Source organism: Corylus avellana, chromosome 8 (genome assembly GCF_965113065.1).
Source record: "Corylus avellana chromosome 8, dhCorAvel1.hap1.2, whole genome shotgun sequence".
Lineage (NCBI taxonomy): Eukaryota > Viridiplantae > Streptophyta > Magnoliopsida > Fagales > Betulaceae > Corylus > Corylus avellana.
This window is the reverse complement of record NC_142497.1, coordinates 18928286-18954871: the sequence shown is the minus strand read 5'-3', so window position 1 is coordinate 18954871 and position 26586 is coordinate 18928286. Positions and strand designations below refer to the sequence as shown.

The following is a 26586-nucleotide window of genomic DNA, read 5'->3' as shown; positions in this document are numbered from 1 at the left end:
GTGAAAAAAAGTAAGAATGTTTGGTATAAAAAAAATGAAAAAGTGGTATGAAAAAGTGAAAAAGTTTTGTTTTGTAATGATTTTTTTATTTGAATAATAATAAAAAGTGAATGATTTGATATTAAAAGTGAAAAAGTTATAATGTTTTGATGTTGATTTTTTTGGGAAATGATGATGAACAGTATTTGGGCCAACCACATCCCCATTACCAAACAAAGCCTTGAAGACAAATCGGTATGTTTGGAGGAGAGGAAGCACACATATAGCAACTGAAGGACTCTGAGAATTTTATTTGGATTAGATAACAAAATTAATCCAGAATTTGAATCTGAATAAAATTCCCAATCCTTCTGTGAACAATTTTGACTTATTTGTGTCATATTATGAATATCGTGGCTATTAAAATCATTATTTGATCAAAATTCAATAATGATCAATCACAAATCCAATGAAAATTTTAATAGCCACATTATTCTTAGTAAGATACCAGTAGAACACAAATAAGCCACCTAAAATTACTCACAATCTTCTGAATTCTTATCATATTTGAATCAATTATATCATATTTTCGTTCTCTGCTTTTTCTCTTTGAAAGTTCAAAAAAAAAAAAAAAACAATGGAGCTTGATCTTTCTCCAAAGTTGGCCAAGAAGGTGTACGGAGACAATGGTGGTGCTTACTATGCTTGGATGAAGAAAATATTGGCGCGGGCAAGTTGGCTCTTGACAAGGTTGTTTATGTCCTCCAAGGTATATATATATGTTCGTTTTCTGATTTGTTTTTGTTTTTTCACATCTTTATGTTTTGTGGGTGTTAATTGATGTTTCTTTTCCATAGGAAATGGTATAGCGGGGATTGTCCTTCCTGAAGCAGAAGAGAAGGTTCTTGCAATCAAGAAGGGTGATGCCATAGCCCTCCCTTTTGGTGTTGTCACATGGTGGTACAACAAAGAGGACACACAGTTTGTTGTTCTTTTCTTGGGAGACACTTCATAAGCTCACAAATCCGGTGAGTTTACTGATCTTTTCCTGATGGGTTCCGATGGGATCTTCACCGGCTTTTTGACCGAGTTCATTTGCCGAGCATGGGACTTGGAAGACAATGTTGTTAAGACCCTTGTTGGAAAGCAATCAGGCAACGGAATTGTGAAGCTTGATTGAAGCTTTAAGATGCCTGAGCCAAAGAAGGAACACCGAGAGGGCATGGCATTGAATTGCGAGGAGGCTCCATTAGATGTGGATATTGAGAAAGGTGGAAGGGTTGTGGTGTTGAACACCAAGAACCTTCCTTTGGTTGGTGAGGTTGGGCTTGGGGCTGACCTTGTAAGGTTGGATGGAGGAGCCATGTGCTCTCCTGGATTCTCTTGTGAGACTGCATTGCAGGTGACTTATATTGTCAGGGGTAGTGGCCGTGGTCAAGTTGTTGGTGTTGATGGCCGCAGGGTCTTGGAAACTACTCTCAAGGCTGGCAATTTGTTCATTGTGCCAAGGTTTTTTGTTGTTTCCAAGATTGCTGCTCCTGATGGTCTTGAGTGGTTCTCCATCATCTCCAACCCCAAGTAAGATTTTCCCATAATTATGTTCTTTTTGAATTTACTTGAACATTAATTTTGAGTTGAGTTGGTGTCGGGTCGGGTCCAGTGAAGTGTTTTAAGACTTATATGCCCTTTCATTCATTGCTGTGGCAGTCCAATATTCACTCACTTAGCAGGAAGGACTTCAGTGTGGAAGGCTTTATCTCCTGAGGTGCTCAAGGCTGCATTCAATGTGGATCCAGAAACAGAGGAACTTTTCCGCTCTAAGAGGACTTCTGATGCCATTTTCTTCCCTCCACCGAGCTGAACAGAAAAACTAGCTTAATTGTCTTAACCTTGCCCTAGGCCTGTAGGGATTTCTTACTTGTTTATGTTTTGGTTAATATGGTTGTTCTGGACATTCATTTGGGTAAAATAGGAATTTGCTTGTGGGTTCTCTAAAACTTTCCATGTTAATGCATATAGCTTTTCCATTTCATTCTGGCCAGCAAATAATTTATAGATGTTCTTTAGCTTCTATTGTGTGTCATTGTTATGCGAGACTGTTTGGCTCCTTGTTTGGGTTCCTATCTCAAGTCCTCCCGAGTAGAGGCATGTGACTATGTGAGATGAGCTTACCTATTCATGCAAAAGCTCATTCTTGGAGCCCTTTGCATAAACAAAGCGGATTCGGAATTGTCTTTCATTCCAAGGCATAACTTTCAGATTCTTTTGAGTTTGCTATACCCCATCACATCGAGCTTCTTATTCATTCTCATTCTATCATGGCAGGAGAACAAGTCAAAAATATAAAACTTAAATTGAGTTTAGGAATAATCAGGTTCAAGCTCTCCTATTTGGACAAGGAAGCTCCTCTCAAAAACTCCTTACTAGAGGGGAAGACTAATCCTAATGGACAACGGTGGCATGCATTTGCATGCCAAATGCCACCATTGATTAGTCAAAGATAGATGTTAAACATTATAATTTTATTCAATATTTAAATTAAAATAAAAAACCCAATAATTGATTGAAATATCACATTAATATTATTAAATAATTATATAATAAAAATTTAATATTGAGCATTACACTGAGTTTAAAGAGTATCTGTGTATGATGGACTCAAGCAATCAAACGGTAAATTCAAACAAGTTAAATTATTAAGATGATTCGATTGGAAATAATTTTTTTTTTTTTTTTTTTTACATGTCCACACAAGAATGAGAGGAAAATTTGAACTAGTGACCTTCACTTCATAAAGCGTGGTCCCAGCCGAGCCTCTTGGAGGAGAAAAAGAAGATATTTTTAAATGTAGTTAACAAACAACCTAAAATCTAAAATAGTCCTTAAATATTAAAAATATTTTTTCTGAAAACTACCATCTAAATTTTTTAATACAATTTGTCACCTTTATATACCGCTTCGGTTTCAGCGAGAGCGCGAGTGAGAGAGAGAGGGAAAGAGTTCTGAGCTGTAGAAACCTGTGTGGCGACGAGAGGAGAGTGCGAGAAATGGCGCCGTTGAAGGCTCTGGAGCAAGAGTATCCGATTATAGACTCCAGCTTCCAGAACTTCTGTGCTTCTCGTGGCATTTTCTCAGGTCCGTTTTTCCCTCCAACTTTTTTCGCGCAATTACCTTCTCATCCTCAAGCCCTTAGTGTATTTTCCTCAGAAACTCGCTGAACTCGGATTCTATTTCTCTTTTGACGCTTGTCCTCCGTTTGGCTGCCGAGAATAACTGAAGGAAAATATAAGAAAGTAGCGTTCAAATGTCATGTTCGATTCTTTGCTATAGTTTCTAAAGAATTTTGAATTGGATAAAATATGTATCTTAGAGCATGGGATTTATTTCATTTTGGTTGAATTTTCTTTGTAGAGAACTTGTAGAGTAGAGCATAGATTGAACTTTGTGAAGAACCTTAGGGACTAGGGTAGTGCTTCAGATTGATCACCATCCCTAGCTCAATGCCATTTTACGGCACTAGTCTCTGCAATATAAGATATTTTTTTGGCCTTGATCTTTTTGCATGTTCATGTTTGTGGTTTTGCAGTAGAGGATTTACTCTTGCATGACCTCTATGTATTAGTTGCTTTTGCGGAACAAGAATCTGACGCCGAGAGATTAAAGCAGGTTGGGTTCCTGAAGAATTTTTGTTAAGGAATGCAGTTTTATTGTTGAAAAGTTATCTCATACCATAGAGTAGGTATTTTAACCTGTTAGATTCTGGGCAATTAGGGCATTACACAAGTCCTGTCTATAATTGATGGTCAGCATCAGCCATGGTTGAATGGTATGGAGCTGTTGGAAGATGCTCACCGGAATAAGCATGTGTTATCCAGTGGTTGTGAAGGGTACTTTGAGCACAAAGATTGTCCTATTTCTTTTTTGGCAAGGGGAGTATGATTCTATTAGGATACCTGATTAAATGTTTTGGGTTGCATGACTTAGGATCGATTTTTTACTTCAAGGTGGATTACGCAAGGGACAGTTAACTGAACTTGTTGGGGCATCATCTTCTGGTAAAACGCAAGTAAGGAACTCCTTCATTTGTGATAGCCGTTGTTTTGCCTGATGAATACTACTTCTGGATCATGTCTCTGCAAATTTATTTGGGTTTTTAGGACATTGTTTTCTTGTGGTACATCTTGATGCGACCATGTCACTTCTCCAAATGATATTTCTAGGCTTTAACACTTTTGGTTAATATTATCCAAATGATACCATAAGCACTTAAAGAATATTTTTTCTTTTAAATACATTGATATTTGTTCTACAACTAATCCAAAATCTTGCTAATTTCTAGCTTTGCCTACTAGCCGCCTCCAATGTTGCAAAGGAGCATATGGGCAGTGTTGTGTACTTAGATACAGGCAACTCTTTTTCGCCCCAACGCATTACACACTTTATTTGTCGGCATTCTGACCCTGCCATTGATCAGGTTCAACATATTATCACTTTTATTAGTATACTCTTTTTTTCTTTTTGGTTCTGTTGTTCCTCTATGCAGCCTAAAATTCTTCTCTGTCTAATTTTCTCCCAATTGAAAATTTGTTGTAGGTTAAACACAGAATTCTGCAGAAGGTAATGAACAGCATATTATGCCACTCAGTGTTTGACATCTTTACAATGTTTGATGTGCTGAATCTGCTAGAATTAAATCTGAGATCTCAGGTGTGCATTGGGCGTGAAGCACTTTGGCTGGTTTATTTTGGTAGAATTTCACTTTCCGGAGTATTGAATATATGAAAACTGGTTCAGATGCAGAGAGGAGATTGTCAGGTGCAGTTGCTTATTATTGATTCGGTATCATCACTGATTACACCAATCCTTGGAGGCAGTGGTTCACAGGGTATACTTTCTTATACATAAATCATACTGTCCTAGTATATTAGTAAATTGCTTAAACTCCTTAAACAAAAATGTCTCTCTTTCTCTCTTTGATGATTTTCTAATCTGTTTTATGGGGTTTTTTTTTTTTTGATAAATAAGTGATTCATTGAAAAGCGCAGAGGGGTGGAGGGGTGCAATCCTAGTACACAGGAAGTATACAAAGAAAAGCCTCACTATAGACAAAAAGAGGAACATAAAGATAAAAATTGAGACATGGTGGAAATCTTAGGCACACTACAAGCTTCGGTCCAATGGAACAATGTTTGAATAAGCAACTTTTTGAGCTCTTCCATTGACCTTTTTTGATCTTCAAAGCATCTTGCACTCCGCTCTTGCCAAATGATCCACATAAGACACAATGGTGCTATTCGCCACACCTCCTTAGCTGAAATATTACCACGCTGACCACGCCAACACACTAACAAATCTACCGCCCCTCCAGACATAACCCATGTGACATCAAAAAGAGTGAGTACTACACTCCATAACACTCGTGCCACTTCACAATGAAGGAGAAGATGGTTGATAGACTCACCACTTTGCTTGCACATGCAATACCATCCCTGTGACGTCCCACATCGCCTGGGTATGGAGATAAGGATGTGCTTAAATGTATACTACACCCTTAATGATAACAATGCGTTTTAAAGCCGTGATGGTTATGATCCTATCAGAACTTCGCAGTTAAGCGTGCTTCTGCTGGAGTAGTATCAGGATGGGTGACCTCCTAGGAAGTCTGGTTCGAGGGAAGCCAAAAGCGGACAACATTGTGTGTCATTAAGGTGGGGTGTTACAAATGGTATCAGAGCCATTGTCCAGCCTGAGATGGGGGGGAGCGTGCACAAGCCCATAAAGATCGCTAGCGGGCACTCGCTAGGACGGACGCCAAGAATGAGCTAATCCCATGAGGGTCACCAGCGGGGACGCTGGGTCTTAAGAGGGGGTGATTGTAACGTTTCACATCGCCTGGGTATGGAGATGAGGATGTGCTTAAATGTATACTACACCGTTAATGATAACAATGCGTTTTAAAGCTGTGATGGTCATGATTCCATCAGAACTCCGCAGTTAAGCATGCTTCTGCTGGACGAGTACCAGGATGGGTGACATCCTGGGAAGTCTGGTTCGAGGGGAGCCAAAAGTGGACAATATTGTGTGTCATTGAGGTGGGGTATTACACTCCCACCACAATTATACCTCTTTTACGCAAGTTGTCCAAAGTCAGAATATTTCCTAGGGTTGCCGTCTACACAAAGAAACTAACTCGCAATGGAACTTTGACTTTCCATATACTCCTCCATGGGAAAGTAGAAGTTTCTGTTCTCGAGGAAGAGAGCATGCAAAAAAAAGATTTTACCTCAAAAATATTTCGTTTGGAAGGATTTCACAACATGCAGTCCATTGCTCCCATATGCCTGCGAAAAGTATATAACTTCCCAAAGAATGCTGTCACCAACTCTACCTCCCAATCTTGGACAGCTCGTATGAAGGGAACATTCCACTATATGCTGCCATTGGACAGTTGCATATGATCCTTAACCCATGCTTCCTTATTGCAAGCTATTCGAAATAATTCAGGAAAAACTTCCTTCAAGGGCAGATTCCCGCATCAGTTATCGTGCCAAAATCTAACATAGGAACCATCACCTATCCCAAAACTAATAAATCTTGAGAAAACTTCCTATCCTTTCCGAATATGTTTCCACACTCCCACTCCATCAGGACCCTCCACCACTTCGGTACACCAACCGCCGTTCATGCGCCCATGCTTGACCTCAACAACCAACCTCCAATATGCCTCCCTTTCCGTGGCATATCTCCATAACCATTTACGCAATAAGACGAGATTAAAAGTGCGCAAGTTGCGGATGCCCAAACCTCCATCTTGCATGGGTGAGAAAATTGTAGTCCATTTCACTAAATGAAATTTAGTCTCCTCATTTAGTCCTCCCCATAGGAAATCTCTTTGTAGTTTCTCCAATCTGTGCGCCACACTCATCTGAATAGGAAATAGAGACAAGAAGTATGTAGGGAGGTTGGACAAAGTGCTGTTAATCAGTGTGAGCTTCCCACCTTTTGATAGATACATTTTGTTCCAACCCGCCAATTTCCTTCTCATTTTCTCAACAATGTCATTCCAAATGGTGGTAGACTTGTAAGCCGCCCCCAAAGGAAGACCTAAGTATTTCATGGGTAATCCTACCACCCTACAACCAAAGATTCTTGCCAGCCTATCAACATTCGCCACCTCACCAATTGGAACAATCTCAGACTTTGCCAAATTAACTTTTAGCCCTAAGACAGCTTCAAAGCATAAAAATAGACAACGCAAATTTCTGAGTTGGTCCTCATTGGGACCACAGAAGATCAATGTATCATCAGCAAACAGCAAATGTGAGACACTAAGTCCAGGATTGTTTCTCTTTCCCCACAGAAAATCCAGAAACAAGATTACTATTTTTTATAGCCTCCATCATCCTACTCAGCCCCTCCATAACAATAACAAATAGAAAAAGAGATAGTGGATCCTCTTGTCTTATGCCCCGAGAGCTACTAAAAAAGCTTGAGGGTTCTCCATTAATCAAAATTGAATATCGGACTGTAGAAATGCAGAACGCTATCCAGTTCCTCCATTTTTCCCCAAACCCACTTTGTTGCAATATGAATAGCAAAAACTCCCAATTCACATGATCATACGCCTTTTGTAAGTCCAATTTACATAACAGACTGGATTCTCCAGATCTAAGCCGGCTGTCGATGCATTCATTTGCTATCAGTACCGAATCTAGAATCTGTCTCTCCTTGATATACCCATTTTGAGACTTCGATATTATCTTCTCTAACACATTTTTCAACCGATTAGCTAGCACGTTGGAGATCAATTTATATACAATTCCCACCAAACTAATAGGTCGAAAATTCTTTAACTCCTTCGCCCTTGCTTTTTTTGGAATGAGCGCAATGAATGTAGCATTTAGACTTTTCTGAAACCTTTCCTTGCTGTGAAAATCTCGGAAAACAGCCATAATGTCTTCTATCTTATCTAATATAAACAGTTTGTGAGAAGTTTTTCGTACTTTTAGAAGTCAGTCACAAGCGTGTAAACAGTATAGTTTTTAATGCTGGATGCAGTTATCATACAGTTGTTGATTGTAGTCCATTATTCCCAATTGTACCCACATTATTTCTTGAATTATCCGAGGACTTGCTGGGAGATGTGCTTTTCTTTCTTTCTTTCTTTCTTTTTTTTGAGGCAGCCCAAACTCTTGCACCATTCAGAAATGATGTTCAGTTAAATTTCAAAAGAAAATCATGCAATTTTATCGATGGTTTATTGGAGAGGGATGTGAACTTTCAATTGCCTGAACCAAATTGAAGTCCTTTTCTCGTCTCTATGTAAGGGTTTAGCCTATGTTACTATTATGAACTTACAATTGTATTCCAGCATAGCAATTTGATTTGGAAGGGCTAGCCTATGTTGTTACTACGCTCATTAGATAGTGGCATTCTGTTTGCCATAGATTCTATGTTTTATAATAAACTCAACCTCAGCATATCAAATGCTCTGTTGCCAATATAAGACTTATTAGACTTACCGTGTATCTACATATAACTCTAAAGAGTAATGTTATGTAGTCAACTCTCATCCTACTCCCATACAGTTAGGCTAAATGTGACAAGTGCCCATAAGCCATTGGATCAGCATTTATTAAATAATGAAAAAACATCTTAAGGCTGATGAGCACGGCCACATCGGCCTAGTTGTATGGGAGTAAAATGAGAATTTAGTATTTAGCATTACTCAACTCTAAAATAAAGATCATATTTATTACGGAATTTGCTTAAACCTAGTGAGTGGATTTTATTCTATTTTTTGCTAATCAAGAACCTGATTCTCTGGCTAAAAGGAATGGTATTTTTTCTTGTTTTTCTTTCAACATTTTTTGTAATATCTTTCTTTGCTTCTATTAGGAGGATATCTATTTGTCTATTAGTTTTCTTTCTATGTACTGATGTCCATTTTCCATAGAAACAAGGTCTCCTTAAGGTATTTTTATTATGTGCTTCTTTTCATTTTAGGATATTGGTTTATCTAGGATCTGTCATGTTCAACTGACATGGGTTTAGCAACTAATGGGATCATGCTTGGTTGGTAAATACAGGGCGCGCTTTAATGGTTTCTGCTGGATTTCTGCTGAAGAAATTAGCGCATGAACATAATCTTGCAGTACTGGTATGTTTTTGCAATCGAATGTAATTTTTTTTCTTGGTAATCGGAAATCCTAGCTTCTTGATTTGTTTCTGTCGATGCTGTAATTTAAACCTGATTCCCCCCAGCTAAAGTATTTGTTTGTAATAGGATTAATGTAGTGGATGTGAAATGATTAAAATTGAGAGCAATAATCAAAATGAAGAGAAATAAAAAGCTCGAAAGTGTTATTCCAAATGATCCATTTTGTCATTTACAATCGCCCTTTATATAGTTCACTTGAGCGTACAGATTGTAATCACACATTACATCAGAGATTATAATCAAAGACTAATAAAGGATTATAATTAATGATTCAAAATCAATGATTTTCAACTTATTCTTCACTAATCTCTATAAATAAGAAAAAATTGTGATTAATTGCGGTTGGACTTTTGCCGGTCCAAGCGGTCTAGGAATCCTTCGGCAACATGCCCTACATGAAGGATCTAACTCTGGTTAAAGCTAAAAAGAAAAACTAGGTAGTATGTGAGTAATATTTGATTGCAGTTACATATCTTCTCGCTGCCATTCTTAGCAGTTGTAATCCTCTCTGTTTATTATTATCTTTTATTATCTTCCTAGATGATGGTGATCAAGTGTAACAATTGTTAATGCATAAACTGCAAAAAGGATCATGCATTTCACCCAGCTTGTCAATATAATATTTTGGAAAAAACTACACTTACATCCTCAAATTGCCACCAAATTTGCATTGTTTCCTCAAACTACAAAAAGTTGCAATGTCACCTCTAAACTACCAGACACTTTCACTTTGCCACTCTATCAGTATTTTTTGTTAAATTCAATGAAAAATGCATCATGTGCAATACATGTGACATAAAAAATGTTCATTATACTCCTATCAGATGCGTCAAAATACAATTATGCCTTTAACATTAAGGAAAAATAAAAATTAAAACCTTCCTTGAGACCCACGACCAAGTCACCTCTCCTTCGACCTTCCTAGCTGCCAATGTTTACTTTGGAGGTATCCCCTCCAGTTTGCAGGCACCATCTCCGTCAACTTTGTTGCCTACCTCCAATTCCATCTCACTGAAGGCAACCTTTGGCTTGTCAACGATATTGTCTAGGACTCTGCCACTGCAAACTTTGGTGTCTCGTCTGCCTTCCTCGATGACTATGAAGACCTTGCCCTCATTAGAAATGGGACCTTCTTGTTCTGGAGACAGCTGTGGGTCTCTGGCTGTAGAGGTGGGGTCTCTAGCCTCCTCTCACGACGTTTTTTTTTTTTTTTTTTTTTTTTTTTTTTTTTTAAATATAAAATTATTTTGAGTTGTGTATCACACTTGATGCATTTTTCTTAGGATATAATAGAAATTCTTGGTGGGGTAGTGAAAAGGGCTAGGTAGTTTGAGGGGAAAATTGTAAATTGAGTGGTAGTTTGAAATGGATAAATGTAGTTTTTCCATAATGTTTTTAATGAACTGGCATCTTCTTGAATTTAGCTTTGACATGTATGAAATATATTGAGTAATGCTAAAAATTACATTTTTATCCTACAACTATCCCACAATACTGATGTAGCAGTCCCAACCAATCCTTGGATCAATTTTTGCTATATAAAAAAAAAAATTCCAATAGTTGGGACTATCATGTTAGTATTGTGGAATAATTGTAAGATAAAAATATGATATATAACATTACTCTATATTATTATAAAACTACTAATTTAGTTGAAAGGGTAGTCCTACCTCTACCCTGGTATCCTTTACATTCTGTCATTATGGTATCAATTAGTTTCAGCAAAAATGGACAGTTAAAAGGTTATGCTTCTGGAAACAAAAAAGTAAATTTAATTTCTAATGCATTCAATTAGTGATATTTAGCTGGGTAGCAATGCTTGTGCCTTGGAATAATACTGTGTTTGGAAAATATTTTTGTAGGTGACCAATCACACAGTGGGTGGGGAGGGAGGTATCTGTAAACCAGCTCTTGGAGAGAGTTGGAAGAGCATCCCACATGTCAGGCTTCTCCTTTCCCGTGATCGTGGAGACAGCGGCGTGTACAGTGTTTCTGTACTTAAACACCCATCCATGGTACAATCCTTTGCTGCACCTTTATTATCACTGTTTTTGTTTGGCCTTCCTATCAATCAGGCCTTACTCCATATTTTGCACAGCTGAATGATGCTACTGTCAATGAAAATCTCCTCTATAGTCAATATCCCATAACAAAAATCCCCCACGAAAATATCTTCAAAGCCTTTTTGTTGGCATTGTTTTCATTTTTATTGTTTTAATTTTTTTTTCCAGGCTCCTGGTAAGGCTTCAAGGTTTATGATTGATGATTAAGTACATGGATTGTGCTTTAGAGTCATACAAGGAAAGTAGTATAAATTTAACTCTATTGAAAATGAAGCTGTTTTGTAATATTATCAAGAATATTAGCAATTTTATGGATATTTCTTTTTTTCTTCTAAAATAGTTCTTTTTTTTTTTTTTTTTGGCTTGATTTTCATGATGCTCAGAGTTTTCTTATTAGTTGCGGTGGTGGTTGTTTTTTGGTATACTTACTAAAAATATTATTCATGGTGGAAACTTTACAAATTATGAAGAAGAATATAATGTATTTTCCAAGTGTTTTTTTAAGGACAAAATCGTACTTTTCTCAAAATCATTAACAAACAAATCAAAGACACTTTCTGAACAAGTAATGGTAGAAGTTGCTATTGTGTCATTCTAAAAATAATGTGGCTTTTAAAATCACAATTAGGCTTATAGTTGATCACTATTGAATTTTGATCAAATGATGATTTTAAAAGTCATCTCATTTTTAGAGTGACATGAGAGTGACTTCTAACATTACTCAAAACAATACTTTTTAGAAAATTTTGTACACTTTGTAGGAATATTTTGACAAAACATGTTCTTAACCTTTGTAGATGTAGGAACGAACTTATTATATATATGTTAGGGACCATCTTTTTATCTTCTAAAAGCTGATGTGACTTTTAAAATTACCATTAAATTTTAGATGAATTATACTTAAATTTTGATCCAATGGTGATTTTGAAAACTACATCAGTTTTAAGAGATGGTTGACTACAAGGCCACCTCCTTTGTGGCACTATCCGAACATTCTTTAGTGATTGATGGGGCATTTTACGAATAGTTCGGATGTTTTGGCTAAGTTATAATTTCTAAGCCCAAAATCTTCGACGTCAAAATTTGAGTGTCCTTGTGCATGTTATTAAAACTATTGTGGGTGTTTTAGAAAAATCAAACATTATTATTACTTCTTGGTTTTATTGTTTTTGTTTATTAACAATCACCAAAAGATTTGTCACATGTTTGGGGCGGGATATTAACTCACACCTTATAAAAATTTCGTCATTGTAATTTTGATGCTAACACACGAGGGTTATCAACCATATAAAACAAGGAGTTTGAAAAGAATCCATGTATCAAAATGAATGCTAACTGAAAGTTGCCATATCAAATCAAAGTGACGTATAAATAAACATCCACAAATCCCCATAAAGATCAAAAGAGAGAATTACAAGTTGATGCAACCCTAGGGTCGGCTGGCTGGGAGGCTATCACATCTCCCTGGATGCCTGTAGCTGGTGGGGCGGGTCGTTGCCGCAGTGCTACTTGGGAAGCCATTTTCTGGATTGTCTTGTTGAATGGCGCTAATAGCTACAAGCAATTCTCTGTGGGCGAGACTGGGGCTTCGCCACTATGGTCATACAGCTGATCAATCCTCCAAACGATTGCGACCTGGGTGACATGTTGTAGAAGGTATCACGAATAACCCCGAGAGCATGCATTGCATAGTTAATGGGAATGCGAGTTCACAATGCATAGTGAAATTATTCTCGGTCCCTCATACTAATGTGGTGACTGGTGAGCGAGATTTGAGCCCAATTTTTATTTCCCGTTCACCAAAAATAAGGAATTATTTGGGGAATCATAATTGGAATTGATTTTTATTTTTTGTTGGGAGGAATAATTATGGAAATGTTTTAATTGAGGGTCTTTACCTAGTGTATAAATACAGAGCTTGTGTATTCCATCTATAAAACATTATTGTGCATAAGTTAGAAGACATCTCATGCAAAAACTAGAGTTTTAGCCGCTTGACTTGTTTTCTCTCTTCACTCTCCTGAGAGAATTTTTTTCCTTTTTCTTCAACTTTCTCCACCTCCTCAGTGAGGTTTGCCACCTCCTCAGTGAGGGTTTTCCACCGCCTCTGTGCGGCTGTCACTGGGGGAGGAGGGATAGACTGGGTCACTTGTTTGACTCATTTTTTACATTTTTATAATTATTGTTGTACTATTGTAGTTTGTTTTGGGTTTGTTGTTGGAGAGCCCACCCCATTTTCATTTTAAGGATCACCCACTTCTTCCTTTCAAATCAAGAGTGGTAAGGATCCTCTCCTGTATCCTTTTCCTTATTCAATTAAAAAAAAAAAAAAGATATCTCTTTTCTAAAATATTTCTTTAGATTTCCATTACTAAAGTTCTTTGATTTATTTGAGCAAATATGGTCAGAGGTAATCCTAAATCTTTTTTTTTCATTGCGTACATATTCATTCTAGCATATTATTATTTTAATGTGTTAACAGAAGACACAGATAACATCTTCATGCATGCATATGGTTTTAACTTATTTTAAGTATACAAATTCACAAAATACATAGTTCTGAAAATTTACTTAACCTTTTGTTCTTGTGAAATTCAAAATAGGCTAAAATTTATTCTAAAAATGAGGATATAATAACTCGAATGCAAAAAAAAAAAAAAAACAAATTATAAACTAATGGTAAACACTGTGGTGGGTAGAACTGAGCATGTTTTTGTTTATGGTTGGAAGAACAAAATTTTGTCAAAGCTTGATTCCTTCATTATGCAGTTAAACTCATAATTTAAAATTTATGCCACACATCTCAGGCTTAAGAGCTGCATCCTGCATGCCTTTGTTTGGGCGTGATTGTGAAGATGAATAATATCCAAAGAAGTGGTTGACTAAAGAGCCGCCAGATTTTGTAATATTATTGTTATGTTTTTTTTTTTTTAAAAAAAATTATATATTAGTTCCATAGTCTATCAAATAAGCCAGACCTTCGTTGGCGTCTCTCTTATCTATTAATCTCTTCATCTTTATATAACATATATTGCAATATATTGAAATGGATGAGGATGGATGGAGATTTTTATTTGGGTAATTACCTTTTTTTTTAATCAATTACAACACATTGTCACATTGCTCCCATGAATTGACAACTCTACTGTCCGACCCTATCAAACTATCATTTTGTGTCCAAAATCCCCCTTTCATCAGTCAAAGGCGTTAACTCATACGGTCAACCCGTCATGTGCGCCCCATATGCCATCTTGAAATTTTTTATCCCACCTTTTTTCTCATCAACTACAACGTATTGTCACTTTGTCCACATGAACTGACAACCCTATTGTGGGCAAAAGTGGGATAAAAATTTTCAAAATGGCATGTGGGACACACATGACGGGTTGACCGTCTGAATTAATGCCTTTGACTGACGAAAAGGGGTTTGGGGCACAAAATGATAGTTTGATAGAGTTGGGCAATAGAGTTGTCAGTTCATAGGGGCAAAGTGACAATGCGTTGTAGATGATGAGAGAAAAAAGTAATTACCCATTTTTATTTCTTTAATTATTATTTCGTGTATTAAAGATGATCTGGAAGGAGTCATTTTTTTTCAACCATAACCTCGGTTAAGGCCTACTATTTTATTTCTATGTGGTACGGCACAAATATAAAAAAGAGCCAAAGAAAAAGAAAAAGAAAAGTAATACCCTTAATTCTCAGAATACATATCTCAAATGTTCCAATGTATTCTTTAATTAGGGTGACATCTCAAGAAATAGAGGTCCTCCATTCTAATAATAGGTATAATACCTATTGCATTCTCTTCGGCCTCTCTACTCACCCTTCATTGTTAGAGCATTTCCACCAGTTATCCGATCATTTTCCTTAAATTTAAGGATTCAAACTATTTTTTACTTCCCTATATCAATATGCACCCCAATAGTTTTCTTAAATGCTACCCTATACCATTAAAATATTATTTTTTATTTTACCTTTTTTATATTTTATTCCTATAATTTATACTTTCTCTCTCTCCCTCATATTTTCTTCTTCTTTCTTCCGGCAGTAGCCATTTATTCTTCCCTGTGATTTTGCCCTTTTCTTCTCAAATGGTTCAAGTTTGTGTCTTCTATTTCTTCTCCGATTTGCGTCTACGATTTCTTTTCCGAATTCTTCTCCGATTTGCGATTTCTTCTTCGATTTGCGTCAAGTTTGAGGACTCAGAGCGGTACGTTTATGGATGGAAATCTAATCGTGAACAAGGACGGGGTTCAGATCGTCTTTCAGACCAAAGTTGAAGTAGTAAGATTTGATGGTTTCAGTCTCTGATTTGCGATTTGCAATTTCTTCTCTGATTCACCATGTTCATTCCTTCTCTTCTCCTCTGAAACCTCAAGAAATCCTCCACCTTCTTTGATATTGTTGCTGGCCATTGGAAATGACTTGACAAAATCAGAGGTCTCTTTGAGATTAAGCTTGCAAAGTGGGTCAGGGAAGACCTCTCTTCTCCTTCTGCGTTTGCTTGAATGGAGAAGAAGACAAGAAAAGGCTGGGGAAAGAAGGGGAAGACGAAGAGAGGAGAAAGGAGAGAGAGAGCGCATCAGTTTTATCAATATAATAATCATATGGATTGCTACAGTTGAACCCAAAACATTGGGTTCAACTATAGTAGCTGATGGTTTAAGGAACTATTTAGGGAATCTGTTGTGGGACGTTTTTTTGTATTTTTTGGACATATTCCCTAAACTTAGGGAACAAACATTGGGTTCAACTGTAGTAGCTGATAGTTTAAGGAATCATATAAGGAATTTGCTGTGAGACGTTTTTTTGTGATTTTTTGGACATATTTCCTAAACTTAGGGAACAAACCCCCCTTATAGGGAGTCTGCTGCGAATGCTCTTAGCCCTTAGCACTAGCAGCAGAATCTCTTTGATTTTCTTTAAGTTTAGAGAACAAAATTACTTTTTACATACCTATCCAAATATATTTTACAATAACTTCTATTACCTTTCTTTATACCATTAAAATATTATTTCTTTACAAAATACAAATTTTATTCCCACCTTTCAATTTTTTTATAAAATTTCAATACAATTCCCAATAAAAAGCAAAAAGATGAAATATGAGAGAGAAAAGAGAAATATTTATATTAAAATAATGTGTAGGGAAGCTCTTTTGGTGCCTATACATTGGGTAACACTATAGTATTTCCAATGTTTAGGAAAGCTGTTGCAACTTGCAGATAACTTTTTGTGTTATTTTTTATTTATTTATTTATTTTTTAAAGATTTTCCATACATATAGACAATGAAATGAGTTAAAGGGTGTCTATTGCTAATGCTTTCGCAACTACGATCTCATTTCCAGGGATAAGGGGAGTGCCAACATTGCAATTGAGGTGGTAGTTTAAGTGTAGTTTTCTCTATAAAATACCCACTTACTTTTTTCACCTAAGCCAGATCCTAATCTTGATATTTTCAACTAAATTTCTAGATAACCTAAGTCGAAGCTGGTGGGGGAACGCCACTCTCCTTTGGTCATGGTAACGGTTAACATTTAATGCCAACTAAACCACACCAAATCAGAATTATCGGGGACATCCCCTATAATTATAGTTGGGGAAGCCAAATCATGAACAACTCACACACAACCTATTCAAGGGGTAACTCCTAATAGAATTGTACGAGGGGAGAATGTATTTCGACCGAAAGAAAAGATGACTATAAAGGAAGGTAAGGCTCTCACCCCATTCATTGCTAAAAAAAATTCTTGTAAGATATTTGATCACTTCTCTCCTAAAAAAACCTTCCTTTAGTAGAATTTACATACCCATTTAGGCATCGGAAGTATCTCTTGCAGTCTCACACGGGCAGGCATTTGAGCTAATTTATCTTGTAATAAGTCGGGAAGATCAATTGTGGCTATTAAGTCCGATTGAGCCATAATCTGACCCATTCCTACCAGGACATCAATAGGAATCCAAAGTAGCTAATACTAATTAGGCATATGTGAAAATTCTCTATTGCATATATTCGAACTTACGCCCTAATACATGTCCTGACCACTTAAAAATTTCCTTAAGCTATTGAACCACCATCTTGATGGTAATATACTTTCTAATTTTATATTGATAAAGTTGGTCCGTCATCATCCAACTAACTCAGAGAATCATCTGATTTTTTTTTTTTAATTAAAAAAAATTATAAAACGGCTATGTATAATTATTTGGATTTATGAGGTGTAGATTTCATGTTTGACTTCAATGCCATCTGTTTTAACATTTAAAGATTAACTGCATAGAAGCAGGATTATCTAGGGTTGGTCGTACTGGTGGTCCTTCAACTCTATCTCCCACACAATTTTCAAGGCATTAATTGGAGATAAAGTTGGACGTTAAACTTACCAAATATCGTGGATTCATATGGTTCAAATAAAACACTTACAAGGTTTTTTTCTTCTTCTTCTCTTCTTCTTACAAGATCAATTGTAGGCTTGTGACGTGATCGGTGGCGGAGCCAGAAATTGATTTTAGTTGGGGTGACATTAAAATAATAAAATAATATTTAATTTTTTATAACATAAAAACAATTTGATAAATATAATTTAAAATAAAAATAAAAATATTTTATAACACAATATAAAAAATTTATTCTTTATGAAGCATATATGACTATCAATTATTTGATGCTTTTTCTTCTTTTTGTCGACCGAAATTCACTGCCCTTTAAAAATCAACCTTAAAAGAGAAATTGTAGAAAATAGTACTGTTGAAATAATTATGATGTGGAATATAATAGCGGAAGCAAGAGAGAGAATGAACACAAAGAAGTATGGGTGATTTAGTGTTAAACACCTACATTCACTCTCGTATCTTAGTACAGTGATTTGATTACAATCTTAATATTTGATTACAATTTCAATATTTAAATTCAATCAACCCATAAATAAAGAATATTTCAATATCAACCTAATTATGGAATATACAAAAAATATTATATATTTTCCATATATTCTAACAAGTACTAAGAAATTAGTCTTTATTTATTTATTTATTTATTTTTTCTAATTATACTAAGAAATTAGTTGATTGATGTGTTAGTTGACTAATGTATTGTTAGGGTTGGGTATCGGTCATATCGGTTCGGTTATAGAGGTTACCGATTATCAACTGATAAGCTATCGGATTACCGCTCGATAAAGATTTATGTCGAAAATTATCGATCATATCGGTAATTGGTTAAACTGGTCGGTTAAACCAGTTTTCGTGGGAAAACCCATCAACAACACTGTCCAAACCAAAAAAGAACAAATCGAATGTCAAAGGCTAAAGAAGCCATGGAAATCTGCGAGTTCAAGAATGGGTTTGCAGCATGAAAATGAAAAACCGCAACATTACCCCGTTAAACATGTAAGTTAAAGTAGTTTGAAAACTTATAAAGCCTATGAAAACCAAGAAGGAAGAAGGAAACTCAAAAGTGGGATTCCGTTAAGAACTTGGAGAAATCGATGATCTGTTAAAAGCTTGTCACACCACGCACGTCCTGAGAGAGTGAGAGATAGAGAGTGCCGTGGGAGGGAGTGAGAGAGGAGACAAGCGAGTCAACTTGAGAGAGTAGATGGGGGAGGCGGCATTGCGGCAGTCTGTAGAGGGAGAGGGAGTTTAAGGTTAGGGGAAAACTGATAAGAAAGATTTATCATTGGGGGACACCAGACACGTGTATGGCCAAATATATATATGACCGATGGGCAGTTAAAAATAAGATAAATATATATGGCCATTGTTGTAAAATTAAAGAAAATAACAAGACAAGATAAAAGATTGCAATATATGAAACTAGTTCTTCAGGAACTATATATTATTCTTCTCTATTATTGTGTGATTTACATACAACTCAATACTCCCTTTTATAGGCATGAAATCATAATGGGAGGTTAATTAATATGAAATGGGGAATATGAAACAAAATGGTTAATCAATTTATTACATGGATGTTATAGGAATTCTAAAAGATGACATGAATGTGTAGAATTCGAAGAGATGGAACTAAATGGTCATCCACCAAATGCATGAATGCATTCATAACACTCCCCCTTGGATGACCATATACTAAGAATATGCCTCGTTAAAACCTTGCCAAGGAAAACCTAGTGGGAAAAAACCTGTGGCGAAGGAAAAAGAGTACAATATTCTTGTGTGCCTTCGTATGCTTTAGGATTGCCTCATTAAAACCTTGCAAAGGAAAACCCAGTGGGAAAAACCTTAGCGAAGGAAAAAGAGTACAATCAGCATAATCATTTTACTCCCCCTCATTAGCATGAAGAGCTTCAATTGTTTATGATGAAAGATCCTTCAGTCGGCGCATTCCAATGTTATTCACCAACTTCTTAAATGTTGCAGTTGGTAATGCTTTGGTAAATAAATCTGCCAAATTGTCACTTGATCGTATCTGTTTAACATCAATATCACCACTCTTCTGGAGTTCATGTGTATAAAAGAACTTTGGTGAAATGTGTTTGGTTCTATCACCCTTAATATATCCTCATCTGATCTGTGTGATACAAGCAGCATTATCTTCATATAATATTGTCGGGCTATCTTTGATTGTAGATAAACCGCACTTTTCTCGAATGTGTTGAATTACTGATCTTAGCCATATGCATTCCCGACTTGCTTCATGAATTGCAACAATCTCTGAGTGATTTGAAGAAGTAGCAACAAGTGTTTGCTTGACAGATCTCCATGAAATAGCAGTACTTCCACTTGTAAATAGATATCCTGTTTGAGATCTACCTTTATGCGGATCAGAAAGAAAACCCGCATCTGCATATCCAATTAATTGTGAATTTGAACCTTTTGAATAAAATAATCCCATGTCAACTGTTCCACGAAGATAACGTAGAACATGTTTAACCCCATTCCAATGCCTTCGAGTTGGTGCAGAGCTATATCTTGCTAATAAATTAACTGAAAATGCTATATCAGGTCGTGTGCAATTTGCAAGATACATCAAAGCACCAATTGCACTAAGATATGGTACTTCAGGACCAAGAATTTCTTCGTCATCTTCTCGAGGGCGAAAAGGATTTTTTTTCACATCAAGTGACCGAACAACCATTGGAGTGCTCAAAGGATGAGCTTTCTCCATGTAAAAGTGCTTCAGGACTTTTTCTGTGTATGTTGACTGATGAACAAGAATTCCATTTGGAAAATGTTCAATTTGTAAACCAAGACAAAATTTTGTCTTTCCAAGATCTTTCATCTCAAACTCATTTTTTAAATACGTGGCAGTTTTTATGAGCTCTTCTGGAGTCCCAACAAGATTTAAATCATCTACATAAACTGCAATGATAGCAAATCCGGATTCTGATTTCTTAATGAAAACGCATGGACAAATTGGATTATTCTCAAATCCTTCTTTCAATAGATATTCACTAAGACGATTGTACCACATGCGTCCGGATTGCTTTAACCCGTATAAAGATCTTTGTAGCTTGATAGAATAAATACTTCGAAATTTCGAATTATATGCTTCAGACATTTTATATTCTTCAGGGATTTTCATGTATATATCATTATCAAGTGATCCATATAAATATGCTGTAACCACATCCATTAAACGCATATCCAAACTTTCTGTAACTACCAAGCTAATCAAAAATCTAAATATAATTGCATCCACTACAGGGGAATATGTTTCTTCATAATCAATACCATGTTTCTGCAGGAATCCTTGTGCAACAAGTCTTGTTTTGTATCTCACAATTTCATTTGTCTCATTTCGTTTTCGTACAAATACCCACTTGTATCCAACAGGCGATATACTTTCAGGTGTTTGGACTACAGGTCCAAATACTTCACGTTTTGCTAGTGAGTTCAATTCTGCCTGAATTGCTTCCTTCCACATTGGCCAATCATTTCTACGTCGACATTCTTCGACGGTTTGTGGTTCAATATCATCATTACTTCTGGTAATGTCAAATGCAACTTTAAATGAAAATATGTTGTCGACAACAATTTTGTTTCTATCCAATATTTCTCCTGTACTTACATAATTTATTGAGATCTCATTATTTTCAGGTACCTGTTCCTCTTCAGGAGGTAACTCTTCAGGAGATTCCTCTTCACGAGGTTCCTCTTCGGGGGATTCCTTTTCAGGAGAATTTTGTACAGAAAGTTTTGATGGATCAATTTTCGTTGCCTGTTTTGTGGGTAAGGCCTCTTCAGGAGCGCCGATTTCATTTCCTTGTGCTTTTCTCTTCCGGAGAATCTTATCCTTTGCACCAATAGGTCTTCCACGCTTCAGGCGCGCCTTAGACTCATTTGTTGCTGTATTAATTAATTGGCCTACAGGGACTTCTATCTTCGCTGGAGTATTAGCAGCTGGAATGTAAGACTTAATTATTTTCTTGTTGTCAGTAAATGCATCTGGCAATTGATTTGCAATACTCTGCAAATGAATAATCTTCTGAACTTCTAGTTCACATTGATTTGTACGAGGATCAAAATGAGATAACGTCGAATTATTCCAAGTGATTTCTTGTCGTGCTTCTGGCAACGACTTTTCTTTCCCTAGTGATGGGAATATGTTTTCATCAAAATGACAATCTTCAAAACGTGCTTTAAAAACATCACCAGTTAAAGGCTCAAGATATCTAATGATAGAAGGAGAATCAAAACCAACATAAATTCCAAGTCTACGTTGAGGTCCCATCTTAGTGCGTTGAGGTGGCGCAATTGGAACATATACAGCACAACCAAAAATACGAAAATGAAAAATATTTGGTGGTTGACCAAATGCAAGTTGCAAAGGGGAATATTTTTGGTAAGCTGTTGGTCTGATCCGAACTAATGATGCAGCGTGTAATATTGCATGTCCCCAAGCAGAAACAGGTAATTTTGTTTTCATAAGCAAAGGTCGAGCAATTAACTGAAGTCGTTTAATAAACAATTCAGCTAAACCATTTTGAGTATGAGTATGAGCAACAGGATGTTCAACATTAATTCCAATTGACATGCAATAATCATAAAATGCTTGAGATGTAAATTCACCCGCAGTATCCATCCGAATAGATTGAATTGGATAATCTGGAAATTGTGTTCGTAATCTAATTATTTGAGCAAGAAGTCTAGCAAATGCAACATTACGAGTAGAAAGCAAGCAAACATGTGACCACCTCGATGATGCATCTATTAAAACCATAAAATATCTAAATGGTCCACATGGAGGGTGAATCGGCCCACATATATCTCCTTGAATTCTTTGTAAAAATGATGGAGATTCAACAATTACCTTAGAAGGAGATGGTTTGATAACAAGTTTACCTTGAAAACATGCAGTACAAGGATAATCACTTGGTAAAAGAATCTTCTGGTTCTTTAAAGGATGCCCATGAGAGTTCTTAATTATTCGACGCATCATAATTGTTCCCGGATGTCTAAGGCGATCGTGCCAAAGCATAAACATCTTTGGATTAGAGCACTTCTGGTGCATCACAACATGTGATTCAATTGTTCTTATTGTTGTATAATACAACCCGGAAGAGAAAGCAGACAGTTTTTCCAATATGAGCTTCTGGCCCAAAATTGTTGAAGTAATATAAAGATATTCATCACTACCTTCATTAGTGGTTTCAACATGATAACCATTTAGACGAATATCCTTAAAACTGATTAAATTTCTTCTAGATTTTGAAGAATACAAAGCATCATCAATACAAAATTTTGTTCCTTTTGGTAATATGATATTCGCTCTTCTAGAGCCTTCGATTAGGTTTGATGAACCTGATATTGTATTGACACTAGCTTTGTTTAATATCAAGTATTGAAAATATTTCTTATCTCTAAGAATTGTGTGCGTTGTACAACTGTCTGCTAGACACAAATCTTCACCAATCATCTTGGAATTAATTATTCCATCAATATGACCCATACCTCCATATATAAACAAAATATACATTAAATTTTATTAATAAAAAATAAAATAACAAAATACAATTAAATTTGACAATGTAAACATATTGTGATTAAGACACAATGAAAACATTTTAATTGTTGTAGGCATATTCATCACCAATCAAAAGGTTAGTTTTTGTGTTAGTCTACAAAGAAATCATAAACATCAAGATAAATGTTACCCTTTCCATTTAGTTGTTAAGAAAAATTGAAGAATCTTCAGGATTACTGTAATTAGCAAAATTCATTTCAATCTCCTTTTCTTTTATGGAGGCTTGATATAGGTCTACAAGATGTTTAGGCGTACGACAGGTACGTGACCAATATCTTTTTATACCACACATGTAACATTTATCTTCATAGTTCTTTGTAGGTTTATTTTGTAAACCTTTGTTTTCATTTTATTTCGCCTCAGTGTGGTTCCACTTCTGGTGGTATGGACATTTCTTTTGTAAGAATTATGAGTACGTTCACCTTGACCTCTATAATTTTTTATTTTTTTTTTCTACCACATCTACGTCCACGACCATGGTTTCCTTTATTACCATGAAATAAGGTTCTATTTACTTCAGGAAATGGTGTAGAACCAGTTGGACGAGATTGATGATTTTTCATTAATAGCTCGTTGTTTTGCTTAGCCACTAGAAGACAAGATATCAGTTCAGAATATCTTGTGAAATTACACTATCAATATTGCTACTGCAGGAGCACATTCGAGGCATGAAATTTGGTATATGTTTTTTTCTAACATATCCATATCAGTGACTTTTTCTCCGTATAATTTTAATTGTTGGTTGATTTTAAAGAGTTCAGAGTTAGTCACTGACACTCTTGAAATCTTGCAACTTCAGGTGCATCAAATCATAACGAGTTTTTGGGAGGATAATTGTCTTCTGATACTCGTATCTCTCCCTTAAATTATTCCACAAGGTCAAAGAATCCTTTACCGTAAGGTACTCAGTTTTTATATGCTTCAGGCATATAAAATTATAAGACATCATATTCATAACATTAGTATGATAAAATTCTAATTTATAATAAATCTCACATGAATCATAATAAGCAAATGTTATAATATGATTCTTAAAACAATACAAATTTCTAAGTATATGTTAGAATGTTAATTAACAAAATAGATAATAAGATTACTAAATGTTAAAGAAATTTATAATGAATTGAGAATACCTCACGGATAGCTTTTGATGTTGAAAATCAAAAGAACACAACAATTGGCTAGAGCTTCGTGCTGATAACGTGTTGTAAAATTAAAGAAAATAACAAGACAAGATAAAAGATTGCAATATATCAAACTAGTTTTTCAGGAACTATATATTATTCTTCTCTATTATTGTGTGATTTACATACAACTCAATACTTCCTTTTATAGGCATGAAATCATAATGGGAGGTTAATTAATATGAAATGGGGAATATAAAATGGGGAATATGAAACAAAAGGGTTAATCAATTTATTACATGGATGTTATAGGAATTCTAAAAGATGACATGAATGTGTAGAATTCCAAGAGATGGAACTAAATGGTCATCCACCAAATGCATGAATGCATTCATAACAGCCATTACCATATATACTTATTTCCATATATATATATATATATATATATATATATATATATATAAATAAATATATATGGCAGATTTTTGGGGGACACGTGTATGGGTATGGCCATGGGCAGATAGCTGGCAAGCATTCTCACAGCTATACAAAATGTTACAGTTTTGAAGACAATAATGCCCAAGATGTACCAATTTTTTTATAAATTGTATATTATGAAAAATAAAAAAATTGAGAATTACATTTATACCCCCTTATAGGTCATATCGGTTTTCCGATAACAAATTATTAACCGACCGATTATCGACCGATAAGCTTATCGATATAAAATTTTTAACCGATTATCGACCGATAACTATCGGTTGCGATTAATATCGGTTCGGTTAAATTCAGTATACGGTCGGTAATCGGTAACTGGTTAATTTGCCTACCCCTATGTATTGTTACAAAACGATGAAAAGTCTAGGGACTTACTAAATTATGAGCATGTTTGAGATTACATAGAAAAATATAACTTTATCTCTAAAATTTTGTTAAACAAATTTTCCACTGAAAAGCTTTAAGGGTTGCATTTTGATTCTCTCCAGTCCGTTTGGACCGGAGGCGATCCAGTCCCTTGTTATTGTAGTTTTTACTATTACTAATGTTTGGTAGCAAAATGAAAAAAAAAAAAAAAAGAAAAAAAAAAGACATGAAGTGATTTTTATTTTCAAAAAAAAAATTAATTGCAATAAGAAACTTTAATAGGTGTTCGGGTGCATGGAGAAACAATACACTAAGACCGTTCTCTTCCTAAGTTTACTTATATAATTGACAAAAACCCAATAAAAAATAGCTAGGAAAAAAAAAAACAAAAAAAAAAGATTGAAGTCTGCTTTACTTGCCCTACGTACGTATAGACTACAAATTGCTTTTCTTTCTCAAGCCACGAGCCACCGCACCTATATCTCTCATCAATCAACACCCTCACCATGTAATTAATGCTTCCACCTACTCTACTTCAACAATTTTTCAATTCTCGGTCCTCTAGATTTTTCTCTGCGCCTCCATACAAACACAAACCAGCAGGGGTGAAGAAAATAAGATTTTACTCTGCAGCCTGCGCCTTCATGCTGAACAAACAAAAACCAGCAGGGGCGAACCAAGAAAGGAGAAGGAGGAGGAGGAGGGGGGCTTGAGCAAAATAATTTAAAAACATCCTTATAATTTTATTTCTTTTTTCAAAATTTTTGCAAGGGCGCTTAAGTTCCGCCAAGCGTGTTCATAGTAGCACCTACCCGCACAAAATATTTAGTTTCTTTCTCTTATGAAAAACTTGAACTTAAAATCGAGACGGTTAAAAGAATCGAAGGAAATTTCAAAATATAAAAAAACCCCCCAAACTATCAGTCGTTTTTGATTTAGCCCCCTAATGTTTCAAAAGTGATAAAGCCTCGTAAACTACCAAACTATTGCATTTTGGCTACCCCGTTAGTCAAAACTGTCAGATTGGACGGAAACTGTAAAACGACGTCGTTTTGTTACGGGTAAGTTACTACAATGCCCTTTTATGAAATTTTTTTTTTTTTGGGAAAAATATAAAAAAGCCCCCTAAACTACAAGCCGTTTTCATTTTAGCCCCCTAATGTTCAGAAAGTGATAAAGTAGCCCCCAACTACCAAACAGTTGCAATTTGGCAACTCCGTTAGTCATTACTATCAAATATGATGAAAAATTCAAAACTACGTCGTTTTGACAAGGGTAAGTTACTAAAATGCCCTTTTAGAAAAAAAAAATTATATTAGAATAAGCACGCAAAACGGCACCGTTT

At 35.6% G+C, this 26586-nt stretch overlaps 2 protein-coding genes across 2 annotated transcripts; both read left to right on the top strand.

The window, feature by feature from the left end:
- Positions 1-616: 616 nt before the first annotated feature.
- Positions 617-1840, top strand: LOC132164731 (RmlC-like cupins superfamily protein). The gene is made up of 3 exons (XM_088519278.1): positions 617-748; positions 837-1557; positions 1687-1840. The coding sequence occupies exons 2-3, from the start codon at positions 1169-1171 to the stop codon at positions 1838-1840; spliced, it is 543 nt and encodes a 180-aa protein (XP_088375404.1). The 5' UTR covers positions 617-748; positions 837-1168.
- A 1137-nt stretch (positions 1841-2977) lies between these two features.
- RAD51D (DNA repair RAD51-like protein) lies at positions 2978-11599 on the top strand. The gene is made up of 10 exons (XM_059574914.2): positions 2978-3114; positions 3566-3645; positions 3751-3866; positions 3964-4045; positions 4319-4453; positions 4573-4686; positions 4774-4864; positions 9069-9139; positions 11062-11214; positions 11431-11599. Exons 1-10 carry the CDS (start codon positions 3027-3029, stop codon positions 11467-11469), a joined length of 969 nt encoding a protein of 322 aa, XP_059430897.2. The 5' UTR covers positions 2978-3026; the 3' UTR covers positions 11470-11599.
- The last annotated feature ends 14987 nt before the right edge of the window (positions 11600-26586 follow it).